The sequence below is a fragment of the Macrotis lagotis genome, chromosome 4 (assembly GCF_037893015.1).
Source record: "Macrotis lagotis isolate mMagLag1 chromosome 4, bilby.v1.9.chrom.fasta, whole genome shotgun sequence".
NCBI classification, from domain to species: domain Eukaryota; kingdom Metazoa; phylum Chordata; class Mammalia; order Peramelemorphia; family Peramelidae; genus Macrotis; species Macrotis lagotis.
Genome location: NC_133661.1, coordinates 96584234 through 96609539, shown reverse-complemented (window position 1 = coordinate 96609539; position 25306 = coordinate 96584234). Strand labels below are relative to the sequence as shown.

Here is a 25306-nt window from a genome sequence, read left to right as displayed (position 1 = left end):
GGGAAACTGGGTAGTGTAGGAGGGAGGAAATACTGTATAGTGGAAAGAAGCTGGAAGTATGGTGATCTGGGTTATATTTGTTGCTTTGGCATCAGTTAGTTGTCTGACCTTGTTCCTATGCCTTAGTTCCCTATTTATAAAGTGAGAAAATTGTATTAAATTATTTCTAACATTCCCCTTTAGCTCAGAATCTATGATCCTTCAAGTTCTAACATTTTATGATTCTCTGTACTATTGTATATCCATTGATCTTATGTCAGAATTATTTCTAAAATAATTTTGAAATATCAGAAATATTACTTCAGAATACTTCATATCTTGCTATTAAAAGACTCATGTATATGTGTAAAAATGTTTTACTTCACATAGATGCTGCAACTTTGGACCATTACACTTCTCTTGCTGGCTACAGTGAGAGGTGAGCATAATGTTTGTATCTCATTTAGTACAACTTATTCATATTTAAGTTATTTAGAGTAATAGAGCTAAAGTTTCCATGAAAGAATCCAGAATCACAAGTGATATTTAAATGTCAGATACTCAGAGAGAAGAAAGGAACATGCATAGTATCTGCTCCTTCAAGAGCCAAGGTCTCCTTTTTTTTTTTTTGGAACCACAGCAAGAATACTGAGCATCCTAAATTTATCACCTCTCTGTTCAGATGTAGATAGCATGTTTCATCATTGATCCCTTGGAACCATACATGGTCATTGTATTGATCCTAGTTCTTATGATTTTCAATTTGTTTATCTTTATAGGGGTTGTTATTGTAAAAATTATTATCCTGCCATTTGTTCTGCTAATTTCATTTTTCATCAGTTTATAAAATTCTTCATTTTTATAATATTGATGTTATAGTATAAGTTGTCCTTCTGATGCTGGCTTCATTTTCATCAGTTCATATAAGTCTCTTTGAAATCACCTATTCCCTCATGTCTTATGGTACAAATAGCTAATAGCTGTGTCCAAATCTCCATGACCCCATTTGGAGTTTTCTTGCTAAAGGTACTGGAGTGGTTTGCTAATTCCTTCTTCAAAACATTTAACAGATGAAGAAACTGAAGTAAACAGGATTAAATAACTTGCTCAGGGTCATACTCCTAGTAAATGTCTGAGATGGGATTAGAAATCAGGAAGAGGAATCTTCCTTCCTTAGGCCCAGGACTCTATACATTGCACTACTAAGCTATCACATAGAAAAATAGGAGTCTATCTTGTTGATACACTGGAATTTGCTCAATCATTTTTCAGGTGATAAGCATCTCTTTAGTTTCCAAATTTTTTGGTTACTAAGAAAAAGAACCATTATAAATGTTTTTTGCCATATTACATTTTTTCCTATTTCTTTGATTTCTTTTTGGTCTGACAGTGAGGCAGCTGTATCAAGGGAGACATGTACCACTTAGCAACTTTTTCAAAATGCAGAATTTTTTGCTAGAATGGTGTTAACTAGGTCTTTCAATAGTACATCATTGCTTGCTTTCCCTTGGTGCCTCCAATATTTTCATTTTCCTTTTTTTGTCATTTTGTTAATTTGATAGTTGTGAGGTGAAATCTAAGAATTGCTTTCATTTACATTTCTCTAATTAGTGGTGATTTGGAGCTATTTTTTCATATGGCTTATAGATTGCATGTGTTTCTTCCCTTAAGAATTACCTATTCATACCCTTTGATCATTTATCATTTACAAAATGGCTCCCATTCTTATAAATTTGAATGCCCAATACCTAGAACAATACTTCACACATGATAGGCACTTATTAAATGTTCTTTAAATAGAATTAATTATGGAAGACTACCTGGAGGAGGTAAGTTTTAAGGTCTTTTCCAGCTCTGAGCCTATGAACAAGTTTTAAAAATTATATTATTATTTTTAAATTAATTGTTTAATAAATAAATTTAAATTAAGATGACCCCTCTATATAAGGTAGGTTATATAAGCAAATTGGAGAGTGCTGTACTTGGAGTAAGGATTATCTGAGTTCAAATCCTATCTCAGTCTCACTTATGTGATCCTGGTCAAATTGTTTAACCTTTCTTGACCTGAGTTTTTCTATCTATAAAATGGTAACCTTAATAGCACCTATATCACAAAGTTGTTGAATCAAATGAAAGGATCAAGTAAGAGGAGAAAGTGAGATACAAACACATAGAGACAGATGGATAGATAGATCGATAGATAGATAGATAGATAGATAGATAGATAGATGATAGATAAATGGATGGATGGATGGATGGATGGATGGATGGATGGATGGATGGATGGACAGATGAATTGATTGGTTATACCAGACATTATCAACTAATAAGAAAATCTTTCTTAGAAATGAAAAAAGTCATCTTCTAGTTGATTGTGTCTGGTATATAATAGGTACTTAATAAATGCTTGTTGTGGTGGTTGTAAGCAACTTTCTTTAGCTCTCTGAACCTCAGCTTTCTCATCTCTAACATGGGAATTGTTAAACTTGCATGTCCTGCTTTACAGCGATTCTATGAAGAAAAAACTTTGTAAACAATAACATAACCAACACTTCACCTAACGCTTGGCACATGGTAGATGCTTGAGAAGAAAAACTTGATGACTTGACTATTTAAATTTGTTATTATTATTATAATTCTAAAAATAATTCTTGGTTAAATTAGCAATAGAAAATTTCACTGATCCTCAATCAACCTCAAATTAAATGAAAGGTCTATTTTAGTCTGTAACAATAAATAATTTTTAAAAACTTAAGTCCATCCAGGATAATATATAAGGCTGGATTTAGTTATTTTCAAAGGATTCCATTTATTGAATAGATGACTAAAATGCCATTATTTAATTCTTTGAATATCCAAAATTGAAAAACAATGTATTTGAGTACATAGTGTGCTACTAGTCTTGGGATCAGTAAGACCTAGGTTCAGCATCTGCTTTGGATTCTTACAAACTGTGTGATAATAGGCAAGTCACTAAAACTTTGAGTCTCCCTTTCCTTATGTGTGAAGATATGATATCTATAACAGCTGTTTCCCAGGGTTGTTATAAGATTCCAATAAGATGCTGTATATAAAGTATATAGAGTGCATACTTTAAGATGTTATGTAAATGGGAGTTTGTAATGTCTTGCTTTTTATCTTCATGCTACAGGGAAAGAGATATGTTTTAAAAGACTTGGCTGCTTTTCGAATGACAAACCATGGGCTGGAACAATCCTGAGACCTTTTAAAGTACTTCCCTGGTCTCCTGAGGATATCAATATCCGTTTCCTTCTCTATACTAATGAAAATCCAGACAACTTCCAAGTAAGATTAATTTATGGAAATAAATGTAAATAAAATAAATTTTTAAAAGTTTATTTCCCTTTGATATCAAAGTGATAGTGGTATAGTAATAATTATAGTAATCATGGTATTATGAAAAGATCCCCTGGCAAAGCACCAGTGGAAACAGAATCTCATCCTCATTCTAATACTTTGTGGTGTTGGGTAAGTAATTTTCCTTTCTGGGCCTCAGTTTCCTCATTTGCAAAATGATCTCTGATGTCCCTTCCAACTATAGTAACAAACTAATAAATGCACTTTTAACAAGTCTTTCCATGTATTCAGGGAGCTGGAACTTTATTCTATAAATATCTTGGTCATAGGATCTATTATCTGACCAGTTTATTATGCGAAATATAATGTATGCATACATAGTTAAATAAAACCAAAAATCATGAAAAAAACACAGAGCAAGGCACTGTTGATAGACAAAAACAATCTCTGCCTTCAAGGATCTCACATTCAACATGGGTGATATAACATGTAAAACAGAGTCATAAACTGGAGATAATTTGAGGAAAGAGAGAACATGATAACTGAGGGAACCCAAAAAGTTTCAAAAAGAAAATTTTATCAAAACTGAACCCTGAAGGAATTTGGGATTCTGAAGGGCAGAGGTAGGAAAGGAGTACATTCCCAGCATGATAGAGAGATTAAAAGAAATAGATGAGTTTGGAGAATCACAGTTAAATAAATTTGTTGAATTGTAGAGTACATGAAGAAAAATAACATGGAAAAAAGTATGGAAAGGTTGTTGGCAGCCAGATTGTTAGGTACTTATTAAAAATATAATAACACCACCTCTCCTTGTAATTGGAAGTTGGTCACCTTTGTTTTTCTTCCTGGCTTTTTCTGAATTGAACTTAATGTTTCTTATGTCTATAAAATGAAGAGAACAAAATGGTGTCCGGTTGAAACTTGAAGATCATGCAGAAGAACATAAGATAATAGTTTAGAATAAGAATAAGAAAGAAAGTTGTTATTTGCATTAAATATTCTTCTCTTGAGATGGAGAAAACAGTACATGCAAGTCTCTTGTGTAGCTTCTCACAAGTTTAATCAACTCAACCCTTAAAAACCAAAAATATGGAAGCAATTAAAAACAAAGGTTTGTGACTAGATAAGGAAATCCAAATGCAATGGTTACAGATTTTCTTCATAAATATTGATGTCCTCATTTACTGTCTCATTTATCTGCCTGATCACAATATCCATCGATCTGGTCAAGGATTTGTTCAGCTCCCATAATAAAGATCAAAAGATGACTTTGCCTTATATATTTGAATCAAGGTCTCTTAGATTTTTTATCATTTTCCCTATGGATCGGAGCACTTTTCCACTGAGTCTAGAAAGTTTAAAGTGATATTATTATTCTTTTCATCTGCATCCCTCTTGCTGTAGTGGAATCTGATTTTTAAACTATTTATTTAGTAATGGAATAGGATCATGTGGAATCATCTACAAAATCTTGCTATCTCTCTTGTGATCAAGAACATGCATTCCAAAGATGAATTTCCAGGATGAAGGTTGTGGTCTGTGACCGGGAACAGATTATAATAAACTGTCTATCCCAGGGATTGAATGCAAGTCTTTAATTTTGCTAGGTCTATGAACCAATATGCTAAACTTATCAGTCAAAGATTTAGGAAAAGCAATGTTTAATGTCTATTTTATTTAAAACAGACTATTCTACCAGATGATCCATCTACCATTGAGGCTTCAAATTTCAAAATGGATCGGAAGACTCGTTTCATCATTCATGGCTTCATTGACAAGGGGGAAGAGTCCTGGTTGACAGACATGTGCAAGGTAGAAAGAAGAAATCTGGTGCTGTAGGTTTTTATTCTAAATTCTTGAAGCAACAGAGCTTCCATTAGCTTCCAAGGAATAAGTTCAAACATATATATTAGAGTGTTGTTCAAAGTCTCTACTTTGATAGCCCCAGAATTGAAAAATGAAATATCTTTTGAAATAATTTTTGTACCTAACTAAATAAGGATGTTTTTATTTCTGTAGTGGGAACATGTAAGGATAATTAATTCCTCATTTTCTCACAGTGTATTATCTCTCAGATATTTTCAAAGTGACTCCTGTCAAAAATAGCCACTGTATAGTTATAAGATGGAAAAAGCTCACCCCAGACCAATCTGAACAGTTCAATGGTGAGGGGCAGTATTCTATGTCACAGGATACAAATCGTAAAGGTACTAAAGAGTGGTTGAGATCACAGTTGCTATACATTGTTTGGGAGCATATACAGGCTACCAAATATGGTCCTTGATGAACTCAGATTTATTGCATGAGTCATTTCCCTTATCTTGGCCTTATTTGCTCATCTGGAAGATGAAAGGACTGATGAACTCTAAGATCCCTTCCAGATCTTAAGTCATGATTTTTCTGGTCTTTCTGAAACAGTTTCTTTTTCTGTTAAGTAGGGATAATACTATTTGTGCTCTCTACCTCTTACAGTTGTCATGAAAATGAAGTAGGGTGACCTGTTACAAATGCTAGATAGGCAAGCTTCCACCAAAATCTGATGCTGGTGCACATACTGAGATGGTTCTCAAAGGCTATGCCAATAGAAACAAGATGCAGAGTCTTCAAATATAACCTTGGTGATGGGCTACATGTTTCAATGCCACACATGGGACCTGGAACACTACAGACACTTTATAAATATATTGAATATATTGAACTGAATTGAATTGAAGTCTAAGAATAACTTGGCTGCCTATGCAAAAATTCATCAACAAAATGTGGGGTTTTTTTTTGTAATGAGGGATTATGAGGTATGCTTAAGATGATCCTTAAATCCAGAATCTTTTAATTCAATCAGAGATTTTTCTGAAACAATCTCAGATCTCAAAAAACTCTACAAAACTTTTGCATTGACAAACTAGGCCCATTTTTGCTAAACTACCCCTGATATTATAGGAAACTTTAGCTTACAACTTTACTATGACTTACTTGTTTATGGTTTGCAGTTATGGTCTTCCTAAGGGAAAGATAAAGTCCATGTTGAGCAAGCTAGAATCAGAAGCAGGGAAAGTTTCTGACAGTTGCTTCCTCTCTTTCTCTCCATAAGCACAATCATCAGTCAGAGTCCCAGAATTGTGTTTTTTTACAGTTTTTTGGTGGAAATAATAAAGAATGGTGAGAGAAGAAATAAAGCTATGACACCATCTGAAATCTTACATTTGTACTCAGAATTTGTTATTTTACTTACTGTCCATGGCCATGCTTAATGATACAAAAGTCTCCCTTTTGGCCCCAACTGATTGTAACCTGTCGTAGAAATATTTTTCAGTGTTTAACTTGGAGCACGTGCGCGCGTGTGCACACACACACACACACACACACACACACACACATGGAAAGCAGTTAATAATGTTCACAAGGGAACAGTAGACTTTTCAAAAATGAGTAGAGCTCTGGTCTTAGATTTCCACAGACTAGTTGTCAACATTCTTCCAAGAAAGGCAGTTTAGTTCAACAGGAAGAGGATTTGTTTTGGACTCCAGAGACATGAGGTCAATCTATCAACTTCTTGACAAATATTTGTTAAGAGCTTGCTTTGAGTCAGATATGGTACAAGGTTCTTAGGATACAAAACCAGAAATGAATCAGGCAATCCCTGCTCTCAAAGAATTTACATTCTAACCTCTTATCAGTCTATGACATTCTCTCAAGATTTTGTCATTGCTTTGACTGACTAATTCAGTAAACTTAGGCAAATCTTTTTACTTCCATGGATCTAAATCTTTTTATGAAATGAGACAGTTCCACAATTCTCTACAATCTCAGGTACTTCTTCCTGTCTGATTTTATTTCCTTGCCTGTAAAATGAAGGAATTGAGAGAGCTAGTCTCTAAGATTCTTCCGTCTCTATATTCTGTAAGTTTATCATTTGTTTCTTGCTCAGTTACCATAAAGCTCTTAACCTACAATCCTTGGCTCAAATCTCTCCCAGAGTTAAATCTGTATATGGCTTGACCTTAAGTTTTCAAGTATCCTAAATATGGTGCTTTAGCTATACCCTAATGTTCAATTGTTCCCTTGAAGCCAAAAAATTTTTAGGAGTTTTTTCTTTTAAAGAATTAATGTTTGGGGCGGCTAGGTGGTGTAGTGGATAAAGCACCAGCCTTGGAGTCAGGAGTACCAGGGTTCAAATCAGGTCTCAGACACTTAATAATTACCTAGCTGTGTGACCTTGGGCAAGCCACTTAAACCTGTTTGCCTTGCAAAAACCTAAAAAAAAAAAAGAATTAATGCTGTTGAAAAACAAACACTTGGGGCAATTAGGTGGAGCAGTAGATAGAGCACCTGCCCTGGAGTCAGGATTACCTGAGTTCAAATCTGGTCTCAGACACTTAATAATTACCTAGCTGTGTGGCCTTGGGCAAGCCACTTAACCCCATTGCCTGGCAAAAAAAAAAAACCAAACCTAAAAAAAACTAAAAAGAAAAATAAACACTATCTTAGTCCTGCTCTGTCAAAAGAAGAAATGTTAAGGTAACCAGGTCATTACAAGTCTATGACTCACTGCGTGTTGTATACTTCTGTAAGACTGCTTTCCTTTGGTCTTTTATTTATTGCTTTATGTTTTCCCCAGAATATGTTAAAGGTGGAAAAAGTGAACTGCATCTGTGTTGACTGGAAAAAGGGTGCAAGAACGAGATATGCACAAGCAACCAACAACATCCGAGTAGTGGGGACTGAAATTGCCTATCTGATCAATGTATTATCAGTAAGTTGCCTTCTTTGGGCTGTGCAATAGGATATATTCATGCTAGGTTTCTGGAATCAAACTTCCCAAATTGTCATGGTCATCATTGTGATAGATCACTTCAGTGCCACAGTCCTTTGAATAAAAATAGATCCAACTATCCCCATTTAAAAATGATCCCTCAAGGTGGTTAAAGGTTGGAGGTAAAAACCACTAACAAGCCAATTAAGAGCAATCATCAAGGAAATTCCCTGGTGTCACTGGAATTCCCTCCCCAAATCCTAAAACCAAAAAACTATTTTTATATGGTCCGGTCCATGGTCAAAGGGTCCTAGATCAGTATCCCTCAGGGCAAGTCTGTTCTATCAATTCTTGGTTCATATCAACCTCTACTGGGATTGTAAAAGTTTAATTCAAGCCTCCCTATTTCTAGTGGTGGTCTGGACCACAGGAAAAAAAAAACACAAAAACAAATGAAAGAAACAAGAATCCTGACAAGAATCCTTGAGATTTGTCTTTGGGCAAACTAACAAATTATAGTGTTTGCATTATAACTATAACTCAAATTTATGAAATACATTTAAAGATAGTGCAAGACATCCAAAAGATAATTCATTTTTCAGAGTTATTAGAAAAATGTCTGGAATAATTTGAAAGGGCCCTGCAGGCAAGCCTGCAGTTGATCTAATCTGCCACTGGTCAGCAGTATTAGCATTTCCAGTTAATGGTAACAGTAATCAAATATAAGAAACAGACTGATTTTAAGAGTTTAGCTAAAAGGAGTAGATTTTTACCTTTTTTTTTTTAAACTGCTCCCCACCCAATCCCCAGTTTCAGCACTATATGGTTCCTTTTAAACTCAGCTAACAATGTCCTAAGTAGTGGGTTGAATTGTGTAAAATGGGAGGTGGAGACATCAGTCCAGGGAAAGAACCCTGATAGGCCACCAGCTGTCCTTAAGATTGAAGTTGAATATAGCTGCTTGTTAATGTATTTCCTTTTTTATTTTTCAAACTGAGGGTGGGTATGCTGCTGCAATAATCATTTCAGTGTAACATGAGGAGGTTGTGATCTCCCAGGGGGTGGGGGTTGAATTTGGAGGGGAAAAGAGAGAGAGAGAGAGAGAGACAGAGACAGAGACAGAGACAGAGACAGAGACAGAGAGACACACACAGAGAGAGAAACAATTCACCCAAATTGCTTCTAAAACATGCATGTTGAATTCGGGATGAGGGACTTGTGCCTGCTATAATTGATGAGAATCGTGGCCAGTCTGCATGGAACTGGTCTCTTGGACCCTGGTGGTCCACCTGCCCCTGTTAGGGAGTACTCAAGTATGACCAAACAAGAAAGTGAGTTTGAGACTCACTTGACTTAATGACATTAGGACCATAGTGGGTGGCAGCCCAGGGTGAGGATGGAGTTGGGAAACAATTCTGTCAGAAGGTCTACAGTTAGAAAGAACCATGCTGTGTCCAGGATAACTCAAAGAAGCATCTCCTACACAGCTACTTATTGGAGTTTTCATACAAAGTCATAGCTGCTACACCTTAGTTAGCTCTTAGAATGAATTCCAGAAAGACAGTGCTACCCTTTGAAGAGCTCTCCTTTCTGCCAGAAAGAGTTCGGATATTCTCCTTCTGATGTTCACATCATTGGCCACAGCCTGGGAGCTCATGCTGCTGGGGAGGCTGGGAGGAGACTCCAAGGCCAAATCGGCAGGATCACAGGTATGCTGAGGAGAGGGTGATGATGATAGAATTTATCTAGCAATCTGGGGTTGTGAAGATCTTTACAAAGATTCTCTCGTCTGATCCTCACAACTCTGTGAGGTTGTTAGTATTCCCATTTTATAGATGAAGAAACTGATGCTAAGAAAGTTTGAATGTCTTGCCCAGGGTCACACTCCAACCGAGGGACAGGATTTTGAACAAATTCAGTACGTATCAGGAAAATTTCTTTAATGTTAACGGTGGTGGAACCTGTTGCTGAAACAATAAATGACGAGGAGGAGGAAGAAGAAGAGGAGATTTCAAAAAGAGTACATCTCTCATATATTCATTGCAACTTGAGGATTTAGAAGGCAATTTTGAATGTTGTTGTGACTCAGGTCCTCATTGTGAGCATCATCTTGCCAGTCTGTGGTTTGGGGGTGAAGGAAAATCAGAAGATTGGCCTGAACTGTCACTGAACCTCTAAGCTCTCCTGGAAGCTGCATTTAAAAATGCCAAACACCTGATTTATGTGCTGATTTGTCATTTGCTTCCTTCTCACATAAAAAATAACAGGCAGAAAAAAAATAGTCTAATTATTGCAGCCAGATTTTTAGGGAAGGGTAATGGATTGATGATAGACCTAAGTCAATCGACATTTATCATGTTTCTTGTTTGCATTGATCTGACTGAAAAAAGCGGGGCCGGGGGTGGGGGGGTGGGGGAAGGCAGAGTGAGGAATTCACAGACATTCAGAAATGCTTTGTCTTTATGTTGAATTGCTACTTGTTTGGTGACACCTCCTAACAATTTAAGTTTCTCTAAAGCCACTTTTCTATCAGAGAACAGAAGTAGAGAGACAAAGTGGTGGATTAGAATCAGTGAGGATTCCCAGGTTCTAATCTTGGTTTTGCCACGAATTTCCTCTGTGACCTTGGCAAGTCACTTCACCTTCCTTAGTGATAAAATGAGGAGGAATAGACTAGATACAAATTTAAAGTCCCTCACTGCTCTTAATTATAACTATGTGTCATGGTGGGAAGAGCACTGGATTTGGCCATCAGAAGACCTGGAAATGGATCTTGGCCTTGCTGCTTGACCTTGGGCTGCAGATTTCTCATCTATAAAATGTAAATTTTGAATCAAATGACCTCTGAGTATACTTCCAGCTTTAAATCTGTGATCAGTAAACAAACACTTAAATCCCTAGGGAAACTCTTGCTATTTAAAGGTATTCTTTTTTTTTTTACTTTAAGAGTTCTTTAATAGTATTAAGTATTACATGCCAACCTGTCTATTTTTTGAGCAGGGATGGATGGTTAAATCTGAATTTCTTTTCAAGTAGAGAAAAACTTTATGATTTTTTCCATCTAGGCTTGGATCCAGCTGAGCCTTGTTTCCAGAATGGTCCAGAAGAAGTCCGATTGGATGCCAGTGATGCCATGTTTGTTGACGTGATTCATACAGACTCTGCTCCTATGATCCCAAATCTGGGTGAGCTTCTCAACTTGAATCCTTTCACTGGGGCCAACTGTAGTTAAACTCCTGACAAGGGGTCTTGGAATCAGGATCTGATAGTAAGTTAGCATCTATTGACCCCCGTTTCACATGTTTTAGGTTTTGGAATGAGCCAAACTGTGGGACATCTGGATTTCTTTCCAAATGGTGGAAAACAAATGCCTGGATGTCAGAAAAATATCCTTTCAACCATTGTTGATATAAATGGAATATGGGAAGGTATGTATATAAATAAACTAAGGAGATGATGACTTCCCCATTTTGGAAGAAGTCAAAAATTTATAGTCTGTTCTTAATGGCAAGAGAATTCTCTCCTGTTACAGATAAATAGTATGTTCCAATCTGGAAGGGTAACAAAGATAAATTCTATTGGATTATAGATATGGTGCTATTAAAGGGACATTAGAAGTAGTCTAGTTTAACCCTTCCATTTACAGATTAGGGAAGTAAAGCCTAGAGAGGTTAAGTCACTTATCAATGGTCTGCTATTGGTAAGGGCTTAGATTTAAATTTGAATTCAATTGAGTTCAAATTCTATATCAATTTTTTCTACTATTTCATCCACATTTGACTGAAAACATATATTCCAAGTAGGATTAACCTTTTCTCTGGGTGAATAAGGAGGCATCAGTGAGTGTTTTCTGATGTGTGACTTGGGTGGAATTATAATTAAAGAGAAGTATGGTTTGGAAAGGCTAAATATAGCCTTCTCTGTGTCTTTCTCTGTCTCTAATAGTTCATTTAATCTATGTCATCTCTTCTTAGGTCATTTTGTAATTTCTGACATAGCATTAATTTAGTTCAGTTCCCTAAACATTAAATAAGTGCCTACTATGGGCAAAACTCAGTGCTAGCTGAGGGGGATGCAAAGACAAATAAAAATACAGCCTTTCAAGGAGTTTAAATAGTAGAACAGAAGAAAAGCATGTGTTTTCCCCTAAGATGGGCTTTAGTATACTAAACAAGTTCTATCAGAATGTCTTGGGGGGGATAAAACTAAAAGAAGCCAATGTCCTTGTGAATGGTTTGTTATATTTTTGCCATTCTTTAGCAACATCACAGTTGGCCCAGGTCACATTGTAAAATCTCATGTGCTTAATTTCACTCTGTGAGAAAATGTGGTGTAATAGATAGAGGATTATCTTTGGAATTAGAGAAAACATGAGTTCAGGTCTTGCCACTACCAAAGATATCCTTGTTTCGTTCATAACTATAGACAAGTCACTTAGACCTCAGGGCTCTGGACAACTATTGGTAATTATACATTACAGACCAGTTACTAACCTGTGGTGGTAGATGAGGTTTCTTCACTGGTAATATTTCCTACTGATGAAAAAGTGTTAATAACTGAGGTATATAGTACCTTGTCCCTCCACCCACCAAATGGGGCTGTTTAATATTATACCAGGTGATTAATACCAGTTGATTATGTGAATTAGAAAAATAAATAACTACTTAGCTCTTTCTGAAAGGAAAGGAGAGTGACAACAATGGTCCCTAACTCTAGAGAGATGATAAACAGGGCTTACATAATAGAAATCAAAATGACTCTAATTCCAGCAGTAATTTCAAGTGGGAAACAGCATTAAAACTGAAGTCTGGACCTATTATGTGAGACTCAGATTTACCAGTTTCGGGCACTAGGCAACAACCTAATCCACTTTCTCTCTCTTGGGATCCTAGGGCAGCAATTTTGGATTAAAGAAACAATTAAGAATAAAATGGTTTCTATTATGCAGTGAGCAAAAACGATGGTGGCCAAATCATCTTCTTACTAGAAGTTATTGGGCAGCAGGAGCTTTAGAAGGTTTGGAGTATGTTTTTTCTGTGAAAATGGACAAAGTTTAAGTAGGCCTTTTTTAGATTATGGAAAAGAAAGCCATTTAAACACCTGGGATGTTTCCCAGGTGACTTGCATTCAGGATAAATAACTCATTTGGTACTTTCTTTCAAAGGAATGTATTAGAAAGATTTCCTAGATCCAGATTCTCAGGTAGGTGGGAATCTCAAAGTTGGAAGGGACAGAATCTAAAGCTCAACTCTCAGCCTAATTATGAATTCCTCTTGCAATCCTGTTGACCAGTGGTCATCTAACCTTTTCTTGAAGATCTCCACTCAGGGGAACCTCCTATATCCTAGAGGAGCCTACTCCTTTGAAGAATAGCTAGAGTTGCTTCTGCCAGCAAACCTAAACCTGCCTCTGTAGCGTCAATCATTGCTTTTAACTCCATCCTCTATGACAAAATAGCTTAGTTCCTTTTTCACATTTTAAGACAGGCATTGGCAAGTTGGAACTGTGGCGTTCAAAGGAAGGTGACAGAATGGTGAAGGGATGAGAATTGAAGGGACTAACTGAAGATGTTCAGAGTGAAGAAATTATAGCTTTTCTCAAGTATTCAAAAATCTAGTCATGGACCTTCTTAAATATTGTGTCCAGAAATGAATGCAATAATCTTGATGTGATCCAACCAGTGGAGCACAATATATATGCCACCTAGCTAGACGATCACCTGGCAATGCAACTTAAGAGCTCACTACCTTCTTTGGATGATATTGACTTCTATGGACTCCCTATTAACTCATTTTGAACTCATATTCACTAGAAGCCTTATATCTTTTTCAGATCAACTGTCATTTAATGTGTTTCTCTTACTCATACTTGTGATGCAGATTCTGATATCCTGACACCACTTCTTACTTCTAGGTTGTCCTTTGATAAGTTATTTTACTTCTTTGAACCTCTCTCAACCTGTTTTTAAATGAGGGGATATAACTATTTAACCTCTAAGTTGCCTGACTTTTTCACAGTTTCTAAGATCTCTTCCAGATCTAACATCACAAGTGATGTAAAATTGGAAAGCATTTCATAGCTGGAATTTGATTGTGGGAAAGTGACAGAAAAATTTAAAAAAAATATGACAGAGGTCGTTGTGTTTCTATTCATAAACGGTTTCGAGCTGTGTACTGAAGTACAGAAAGATAAAAAATTCTGGATGTTTCTAGACTATCAGGACCTGGAGTTTATAGGTAGTTTAGACAAGCAGTACAGATTCATTTCACAATAGGGCTATAACTCAAGGTCCTGAACATGCCACTAAGTCTCCTCTGTCTAGTTTCTGTATCTCCTTATAATAAGTATATTCCCTCCTTTCCCATCTCATATTTTACTCATAAAATTGAATTTTTTCCAATTTTTAAAACATTTCTATTCAATCTTTGGAGTTCCTCTTTCTCTGCCTTTTCTACAATCTGAGATGGCCAGCAGATATAGGTTATACATATACAATTATGTAAAATATTTCCATATTAGTCATTTTGAACAAGAAGACTCAAATAAAAGAAAAAATGAAAGTGAAAAATAGCACACCAGTTTGTATTCAAGCAATATCAGTTCTTTCTCTGGATGCTAATAGTATCCTTTATTCTTAGTCCTTTGGGATTGTCTTGGATCATTGTATTTCTGAGAATGGCTAAGTCATTCACTATTCTTCATTAAAAAATATTTCTGTTACTATGTATAATGTTCTCCTGGTTCTTATAGAATAATAATATTCCATTGCAATCACCCACCACAGCTTGTTTAATCATTCCCCAAATGATGGACATCATTTTGATTTCCAATTCTTAGTTAATGCAAAAAGGGTTGCTATAAATATTTTTGTATAAATAGGCACTTTTTCCTTTTTTTGGATGTCTTTGGGATATAGACTTAGCAGTGGTATCATTTCATATCATTGAATTTTTAACCTATATAATTTAACAAGGCATATCCTTTTTGACCTTGACTCCAATAGTATCCTATTTTACACAATTTCAGTAATAATTATGATGTCAAAGTTACATTCTTACATTAAGATATCTAGTTCATACTATTTTACCTATACTTATTTGTGCATAGATATTTAGGCTATGAATTTCAAACTGACTCCTTTCTTGGATTCTTGAAAATTTATGGACTACTGAATTTCTCAGCAACTCTATTGCTATTTTTCTTCCTAAACTGCTATATTCTTGCTATGTTGCTATATTCTTCCCATATTCCTATACCTACTATGATAGTTAATTCTTCTTTTCAAATTAAACCATTTTATTATATTTACATTATTCCAAGGAACTTCATTCTCAGCCACTTTTAGGCGTTCTCCATCTCTGGTCAGAAGCCTGTCATGTTTCTTTTTTTAACCATGGTTGAGACATTCAAATTCCAATCTTACAGACCATCTTCTTAATTAGCTGTTCACTTCCCACATCTATTTATCTCTTCTGAAGCTCTTTCCATTATAGATGCTTGATAATATTTATGTAATGAATACATTTCCTAAAGTGCAGTTGTATATACAGAATATCAAAATATTGGTCAAATAAATCCACTTGTGGTAGAAAAATCAATCAAACCAGTTGTTTGCTGTCATGTAGACAAAACAATCCATTTGATGGCTGTTTTTACTTTTCAAGTGGTGATTTTAGCTTTGAGTGGGCACAGCTTGAATTCAAGTTATGGGAGGCTAGAAATAGTTACAGATTCCTTAAAATAATGATGAAGAATTCTACAAAATATTTGAATGTAAAGGAACTGTGGGAAAAAAGCCATAATTTATAATTATTGTAACATTTATAAAAATCCTGACACTGACCTAGGAATTGTGTAAGTAATTAAAAGTACAAAAACAAACAAAATGCCAAATTCTAACTGCATTGGTCAAATTCTTTAAGGGGAAAATGAAACTGCATTCTTGAGTTAAATTGGAATTTGTCTCTCTAGGAACACGTGATTTTGCAGCTTGCAATCATTTGAGAAGCTATAAATATTACTCCAATAGCATCCTCCAACCCGATGGTTTTGTTGGTTACCCCTGTACCTCCTATGAGGTTTTCAACTCGGTAAGTGATCTATGTCCGTGACCCAAAATATAAGGTTTGTTTTTTTTAGTTTTTTTTGCAAGGCAAACAGGGTTAAGTGGCTTGCCCAAGGCCACAGAGCTAGGTAATTCTTAAGTGTCTGAGACCGGATTTGAACCCAGGTACTCCTGACTCCAGGGATGGTGTTTTATCCACTACACCACCTAGCCGCCCCCCAAAATATAAGTTTTGACCCCAAGACAGATTAACAACACTTCACAGAACATAATTTTGTTCTACCAAAGAACAGAAAAGTAGAACTATGAATTGGATTTAGGTTAAAACAATTAATAAATATTTATTAAATTCCTACTATGAGCTATGCATTATGCTAAGTGCTGGGGGTACCAAAAGAAGCAAAAGATAGACCCTACCTTTAAGGAGCTAATAAACTAATGTTGGAGAAAACTTGTAAGTACACATATAAAAAGCAAACTGGATAAATAGGAAATTAATTAACAGAGGGAAGACACTAGAATTAAGAGAGATTAAGAAAGGTTTCCTATAAAAGGTTCAGCTTTGAAAGACCTAGGTTTGGATCTGCTTCTGACATATACAAGTTATTATCCATGGTTAAGTCACTTAATTATAAGACCATGAAATACAGAAAGGCTTTTAGGTCCTTGGTAGAGAGTATCCTCTCTTTAATGAAATCACAGCTCAAAACAAATCTCAACAACAAAAATAAAATAAGATGAAATAAAGCAAAAGAGATACAAATTATCATCCATACCTACAAACTTGACTGATGGAAACAAAACAATGGTGTGGGAAAACATCAAAAGCAAATGTTAATAGGGACAGCTAGGTGGTACAGTGGATAGAGCACAAGCCCTGGAGTCAGGAGGACCTGAGTTCAAATCTAATCTCAGAAACATAATAATTACTTAAATGTATGACCTTGAGCAAGTCATTTAACCCAACTGCCTTGCAAAAAAACTTAAAATGTTAATAAGAACTCAAAGAACTTGACATAATGGAGGCTCAATTTGCCTCCATCCAAGTGAAATAGCAAAGGAAGCTGACTAGGATGATGAAACTGGAGGGATTAGACTTCCAACTTCTTGTTGTTCAGTAGTGTCTGACTCTTCATGACCTCATACACATAGTACTGTACTGTTCATGGTGTTGTCTTGGCAAAGGTTTGTCATTTTTCCTTCCTGTCAAATCTTCACATGATTTGTCATTTCTTTCTCCAACAGGTAAAGCAAATAGAGGTTAAGTAATTTACCTAGGGTCACACAGCTGGTATCTAAGACTGGATTTGGACTCAGGTCTTCCTGACTTCATGTCTAGTTCTCTATTTTCTAAACCACATAGCTGCCTCTACTGACTCATATCTAGAACTAAATGAGTGAAACTTGGCCTTAGAGTGCTGACATTGATGGAATCTACTCCCTCCTCATAGTGAGGTCCCCTGGATCACCATTCCCTCATGATCTTCCATCTGCCCTCTGAGGGTCCTATTCCTCTCTCAGGGCCTGACTTCTTCCATCAAAATGCCTTTTAACCTTCCATCTTCCTTATCTTTCCCCAGGTGTGGGACATAAGAGTCATTGGCTATGCTCTTGGCTGAGATAAAAATCACTAAAGGATTAGCTATCTCTACAACATCTAAATAAAACTGCCTCTTCTTTTATTGCCAACCCCCCATTCCTACTAACTTTTCCCTAAACACCATAATTTCTAATTTTATGGCAGATGGAAAATAAAATAGTCCATCAAAAGTCATAGAACAAAGTCATCTCTGACAACCTTGAAAGTGGTTTTAATTTAAAAAATAAAAAAGATTGAAAAAAGAACTATATGAAAAAGTACATTTTTCATTTCCTGAATTTCTTTGAATTTCCCAGAATCTGGGTGTTGGAAATAACTTTAAATACATGCAGGAATCCCTTCAACAATGGCCCTGAAAGGGGTAGCTAGGTGGCACAGGGCTAGAGCACTGGCCCTGGAGTCAGGAGGACCTGAGTTCAAATTCAACCTCAGACACTTAGTTATTTACCTAGCTGTGTGACCTTGGGCAAGTCACTTAACCCCGCTGTCTTGTAAAAGGCAAAAATAAAATAAAAATAGCAATGGCCCTGAAAGGTACTCAAACAGTTTATCCTACAATGAAGGGAAACTTCTCCAATGATAGGGTATTCTATTTCAGTATAGCTTTGATTAGTGCTTTAAAATCTTTCTTGTTCATTCTAATCTGCCTCCCTGTAAATTCCATGCCCTTTGAAGTTAAGCAGAATCATGTCAAATCTCTCCTCCATTCCAAGACTTTTCATGTGTTTTAAGGCAGGAACCATGCTGCTACCCTAAGTTTTTTTTTTAATGGTTTCTTCAGTTGTTCCCTGTATGATATAGCTTCAAATCTTCTTCATCATTCTGATTATCCTTCACTTTTTCCAAATCATAATTGAATCCACTCAATTGCTATTTGTGTGTATGTGTATCAAGGTCAGTATAAGCCAACTAATAAATCAATGGGTACTAATGGTACTTGTATTTGAAGCAGCACACAATTGACACTTAAAAGTGCTTATAGATTGGTTTCTGGAATGACTACTGGGTCTTATTTTCATGGAGTTTATCATCTAATTGGAAACTCTTATCCTATGGAGGTCAACTGAAATGTAGGTCAAAATGTGGGAGGAAAGGGGAATGGGGAGAAAAAGGAAGAAGAGAGAGCAGACTAGGCTGAATAATAGCAAGAAACAATAATTATGGTGGACACCTTTATAGAAAGCAGTTTAGATTTTATTAAATGTTTTATGTAGATTATCTGTGAATTAGGTATTATTATTATCATTTTTCTCACTTTTACAATTGAAGACAGTGATGTAGATGCCATTAGTCCATAGTGCATGCCAGAGAGAATAGGGAATTTAAATGTTATTTTACACGACATTGGGACAGTTACTTAAAGCTCTCTTTGTTTCAGTTTCCCTGCCTGTAAAATGGGGATGATATTGCTTATATTATTATTGCTAAGAAAAGTACCATATACATCTTATCCCACATAGAGCAGCAAATATGTCAATTCAAAATATTTCACTTCATAGACAAATTAATTTATTTTCACCAAATAGGATGCATGTTTCCCTTGTCCAGCTGAAGGATGCCCAAGAATGGGTCACTTTGCTGACCAATTTAAAGGAAAAACAAATGCATTGGGGCAGACATTTTTCCTGAACACTGGAGATAGTGGTAACTTTACTCGTGAGTTTCCTTTTTTGTTTACTATGTCCTTTTCATAATTCTTGCAAGTAAATTTAATTTTTTCCAACCCACCATCCCCCTCCCCTTTTTACTGACTTGGCTTTCCCCTGGGGATATAGAAAGGTAATAAAAATAAATAAGTTCATCAGTATGATCCAACTGTTTTAAGTGTTCTCCTAAGGGATCAATAGGAAATCTATACATAAACAAAAGTCTTTTGTTTGTGGACAAAACTATATCTAACTTCAGAAACAAGAAACATGATACAAGTATTCTTTTCAACATGAAAAATAGGTGACATTAATATACTTTCTTTGAGCAGGTTGGAGGTACAGAGTATCAGTCACACTCTCCGGGGGAAAGAAACTGAGTGGGTATATCAGGATTGCTATGTATGGAAGTAATGGTATTTCAAGACAATATGATATTTTCAAGTAAGTTGAATATTCAAGTAAAACAGCCATTCTTGTCTACATACTAAGTAATTTTCCAAGGTGAGACCCAGGATAGTTAAAAGTACTTTGCTTTACTCAATAGAGGTGATCTTAAAAGTTTATATATATATATATATGTATATATATGAATTAATTTTTTAAAAATAATTAAATTTAGAACCATGGAATTTTGGAGAGGGACAATGTCTTCTGGTCCAGACTCACCTTGTCTTATAGATAAAGAAGCATGCAAAAAAATGATGATTGTGGACAATTAGAACAAGAAGAATAGAGCCATAAACAACACCTAGTATGAAATCTACAGGAATATTTCCCAGACATCAGCTTCAATGTGGTCTTGCGTATTTACTTGCAGGGCAGCTTTCCACAACTTCTATTCCCTGGACAACCACTATTCCATTCTTTGAAATCTTCTAGAAGTGAAAATCTTTGACTCAGTCTCAATCACATTCACATATATCTTTCCTTCATCTCTCCCTATACCAGTTGGACAGTTCCCAACTGTCCTCTTATCTCCACTCTCCAGTCCCATCGAATTTACTATTTATTCCTTTTGGTCTGATCTAATTATATCTGCAAGAAAAGAAATTGTGGCATCATTGAAATTATTGAATTATTATTATATTTACTTATATTTATGTTATTTAATAATAATTGAAATTATTTTAATTTTTAATAATCACTTCAATACAATTGCTTTCCTTTGTAATCTTCTGTATTTTTAAAATGTATTTAATTTTTTTTTTCTGAGAAGGGGACCATCAACTTCAGACCACTAAATTTGCAGGACAAAAAAATTTAAATAACTCATCCTCTAGTTCCTTCCTTATACAGATTAATAAACTAAACCTGTTCAAGAGAAAGGACATGCCTAGGGTTGTCCTGGAGTTAATCCTTTCAGAATGAAAATCTCCCAACTTAACTATTCTGATGTTGGAATAATGAATTTTTCTTAAAGTGTCATATATTATAAGCAGAAAATATCAATATTTTTATTCACTTTTGCATTTTAACTTTTATCATCTTACTTTGAAAAAATTTCTGGTCACAACTGTAATGCCATGCAAATGATTCTAGAATGATCTATGACATTTTAAAATATAAGACAGAGATAAGTGTGTCCCTGGGCTTACTAAATTAATATTGGTTCTTTGAATGGTTAATATCCTTTCTAAGCATCTACCATCTTCTAGGAAGAGACTTAAAACAATGGGAAAAGTAGCATCCCATCATTTTCCAAACTGAACTATGGAAGAATAGTTTTTGGTCTTTCAACATCATTCAATATACTTCCAGGAATCAATCTACAACTACTGTAAACTGACGCATTTTTGGTGAGTTTGGGGAAGCAGTGAATTCCCAGTTTGACCTTTCCATGTTTCTCCACTTTAAGGGGATCCCTTAGGCCTGGTGCAAGTCATAAGAAAGAGATTGATCTTGACATCAATGTGGGGAAAGTGGAACAGGTGAAATTCCTCTGGTACAACAACGTGATCAACCTCTTCTGGCCCAAATTAGGTGCTTCAAAGGTCACTGTGCAAAGTGGTGAAGATGGAACTGAGTATGTATATTCTGGACATAATAATGATTATTATTTAAATTTTGCTTATTAATTTAAATTTCATTAAGTTTATTAAATTAAAGGGTAAATTATACTTTTTTTCACAACAATCCTGAGTTAGGCAATACAGTAATTTTACAAATGAGGGACCTGATATCCAGTGAGGCTGGATTCAAAGTTAGCTCTTTGACCAAGTTTATTTGTCTGTTTTGCAACTTATTTTGACAATTATGTGTGGTTCAACATAAGCTGTTGGTTAAAAGGAAAAAAAATTAAAAGCAGATTAAAAACGAGCCGTGGTGAGGCTAGACCAGCATGAATTGCCATTTGATAGATGCTATGGAAAATGTCTAGGAAATACTACTAGGAAGTCAACACCAATTCCAGGTGTCATGATAATATTATTATTCATTATTCATATTTATTTGACGGGAAGATGTGAAAGGTAACAGTATTATAGAATATTATGAGAATATGATATTAATGTGATTCTGATGCTGAATGATCAAATTCTTCCTTTGGGAACCAGCACTTCTCTTTGGGTTTAATTTAGGGGAAAATAGCAGATTGGGGGGGGGAATGAAGGAAACATGAAAGAAAGCCTTTGAACGCAAAATAATTCATCCTTTTCATTGAAGGATAGTTTTAGACCTAGAAGGATCCTGAGAGTTCAATTAATTGGATTCTTTAACTTTTATAGATGGGTAAACCCAGTCCTAGAGAAGTTCTTTGACAGAACTGGAATTAGAACAGAATTTTTCAGGTGTCCTGACTCTAGATATTCCCTGAGCACAGTCTCTATGTTGACCAAATTTTTTTTTTTTGGTAAGGCAAATGGGGTTAAGTGGCTTGCCCAAGGCCACACAGCTAAGTAATTATTAAGTATCTGAGACAGGTGCTTTATCCACTGCACCACCTAGCCGCCCCTATTGACCAATTTTTGATGCTCAACTTTAGCTTTATTAGTTCTTAGGCTATTTCTATGAGCTTGGTCAATCCAAGTGCAGGCAATATAAAGGACATGTCTATGAAAAAAACCTGGTTAATAGTGAATAGTGAGGATAGAGGGAAGCCTGACTTTGGAAGAAGTCTGAATTGTGGACTGTCTGATTTGGGGGTGGGAGGAGGTGAATCTGCTCCTATGATAAAAGCAGCATGAAGAACTCCTAGGGTGGAGCTCTCTAGGAATGCTTATTGGCCACATATGTATAACTAAGACTAGAAAGTTGCCTGGGATAATGAGAGATTAAAGAATTTGCCCACTGTCCAACATCCAAAATATGTAAGAGGAAGGAAGAGAATCCATTTCTTCTGCATTCCAAGGTTAACCTCTTGTCCATTAAGACTGTGAATTCCACTCGAGATCAATCACTCAAGTATTTATTTTGAATTTTCCTTGAACCAGAACCCTGATCTGAATACTGAAAGTATAAAGGGAAGAATAAAACAGATTTTGACATTTTAATGGGAAAGACAACATACACATATATGTGACCAATACGGGAATTTATTTTTCTTGACTAAGCATATTTGATATGAGGATTTTATTTTCCTTTTGTTCTTTCTGGGAGACAGGAATGGGGCAATGGGAGGAAGAAAAAAAACAATAGTTAATTTTTTTAGTTTAATTTAAAGAATATATATATATATATATATATACACAATATATATACATATATAAAGTGAGTGCAGAGTGGTTTGTGGAGGATGACACTGGCAAATGTGTGAAGGCAGAAAGAAGGTGGAGGACTCAAAAAAGGCTTTTACATAAAAATGTGGTTCTTTATCTGATTGTTGAAGGAACCCAAAGATTTCAAGAATCATATGTAAGAAGGGTTATACATAAAGAGACAGATCAATTAACTTTAAAAACAATATAAATTGTAAATGAATATACCCATAAACTTACTTGAAGATGAAGTTGCTCATAAAAACACTTTCCATTAACAGTGGGCCTGTATTATATTACATGGAAAAGGATTTTAAACACAGAAGTTAAATATTTACATTGGAGTTTCCCAGGGGATTAATTACCACCAATTTCTCACTCATTCCACTTTGATCTAACTCAGGACTCTATCCAATAGCAAAACCTACTGGCATGAACCAATGAGAGGAAGAACCCCCTCCTCTGTGCCTGCAAAAGAAGTATCCCAAGCTCCTCTGGATTTTAAAAAATTCAGTGAAGTGGGAAAGAAATCTCAGGAAGCCTTGATCCTAATGAATGAAGAATACTTCACTTGAGCATCCCTCTGCTGGCATGACAGGGAATATAGCATACCCTAATGTTTAGATTAGCTGGCAGCGAGATGGATCAGTGAGTAGAGCCAGGCAGACTCATTTTCCTGCATTCATCTCTGATCTCAGGCACTTAATAGCTGTGTGACCCTAGCCAAGTCACTTAGCCTTATTTGCCTCAATTTCATCAGGAAATGGAAAATCTCTCCAGTATCTCTGCCAAGAAAACCCCAAATGGGGTCATGATGTGTCAAACATGACTGAAAGATGACACCACCATCACCACCACCACCACCACCACCACCATGACAACAACAATAATTAGAATAACAGCAAGAATGGATAGATGACCAACCTTAGAACTAAGTCAACCTGAGTTCAAATCTTACATTTGACACTTAATGGCTGTGTCACGCATCCCAATTCTGGGTTGTTCCATCTGGGTCAGAGAAACTGAACATGTGGCCATCCCATAATTCTTCTTAGTGATCCCCAAAGCAGATTAAAATGTAATTGAGAAATATTTAACAAAATAGATATGTTGTCATTGAGTTATTTCAGTCATATCTGAATTTTTGTGACCCTATTTGGGGTTTTCTTGGGAAAGAAAATGGAGTGGTATGCCATTTCCTTCTCCAGCTCATTTTATAGAGGAGGAAGTAGAGACAAACAAGATTAAGTTACTTGACCAGGGTCATCCAGCCAGTAAGTAGTCTGAGGTCACATTTGAACTCAAGAAGTGAATCTTCCTGACCCCAGACTTGGCATTCTATCCACTGTGCCATCCAATTCCCCAAACAAAATAGATAGTATTCCTGAATATGCCAACAAAATAGATACAATAAAGCATAGATGATATTATAGTTTAAAACTAAGTCAATTTATAGCCTACAGGGATCATTATGTACAAATTGAATTTGACACTACTGATCTAGGTCACTCTCTAAGAGACCCATGAATTACAAAGAATGGAGGAGCCTACTTTGAGGAGGTTTTTTTTTTTCATTAAGGAGATCCCTTAATGATTGTTAGATCCAATCCCTAACTTTCTGCCACATACAACTACTGATTTGAGACTGGACCTAAAACATGAAGTAGGAATTTTTTCCTTCTTCAGCAATGGATTGGGCAAATGAAAATTGAACACACCAGAGTAACTTCCAGTAGGGATAGTTGTCTAAATCACTGTGAAGAGTTTCCAAACCAAAGTTTGGAAATCATCAATGAAATCATATGTTTGAACCTCTCTTCTCCCAAGTGGGAAAGATTCACAGATTTCAGAATGAATGGCATCTGAATTAATGAAGTTTTCTTACACATTGCTTATTGATAATAGTCCCAGAGTTTTAGACTTGGAAGGAATCTCAGAGGCCACATAGTTCAATCATCTCATTTTTGCAGAAGAGTAAAGGAAGACCCATGGAGGTGGTGACTTAGCCAAAAGCATTAAGTGATGACTTTGAACTGAGATTTGTTGACTATCCTCTAGCACCCAGGCTCCTACATCCAGAAAAAGCAAGAGTCAAATCTCATAACAAAGACTGTTCAGCCCAATAAATCAATTGGATTCTTACCTGAATATGCCACCCACTGATGTTTTCATTTTTATCTCCACAGGTATCATTTCTGCAGTAGTGATACTGTTCGAGAAGATGTTCTGCAAACACTCTATCCTTGCTAG

General features: G+C 35.7%; 1 protein-coding gene across 1 annotated transcript; it reads left to right on the top strand.

Annotated features, from left to right (window-relative positions):
* Positions 1–369: 369 nt before the first annotated feature.
* On the top strand, positions 370–25306 carry LOC141519967 (pancreatic lipase-related protein 2-like). The gene is made up of 12 exons (XM_074231898.1): positions 370–418; positions 3131–3285; positions 4987–5112; positions 7916–8050; positions 9648–9759; positions 11116–11235; positions 11359–11478; positions 16022–16140; positions 19242–19371; positions 19694–19805; positions 21220–21387; positions 25243–25306. The coding sequence occupies exons 1-12, from the start codon at positions 370–372 to the stop codon at positions 25304–25306; spliced, it is 1410 nt and encodes a 469-aa protein (XP_074087999.1).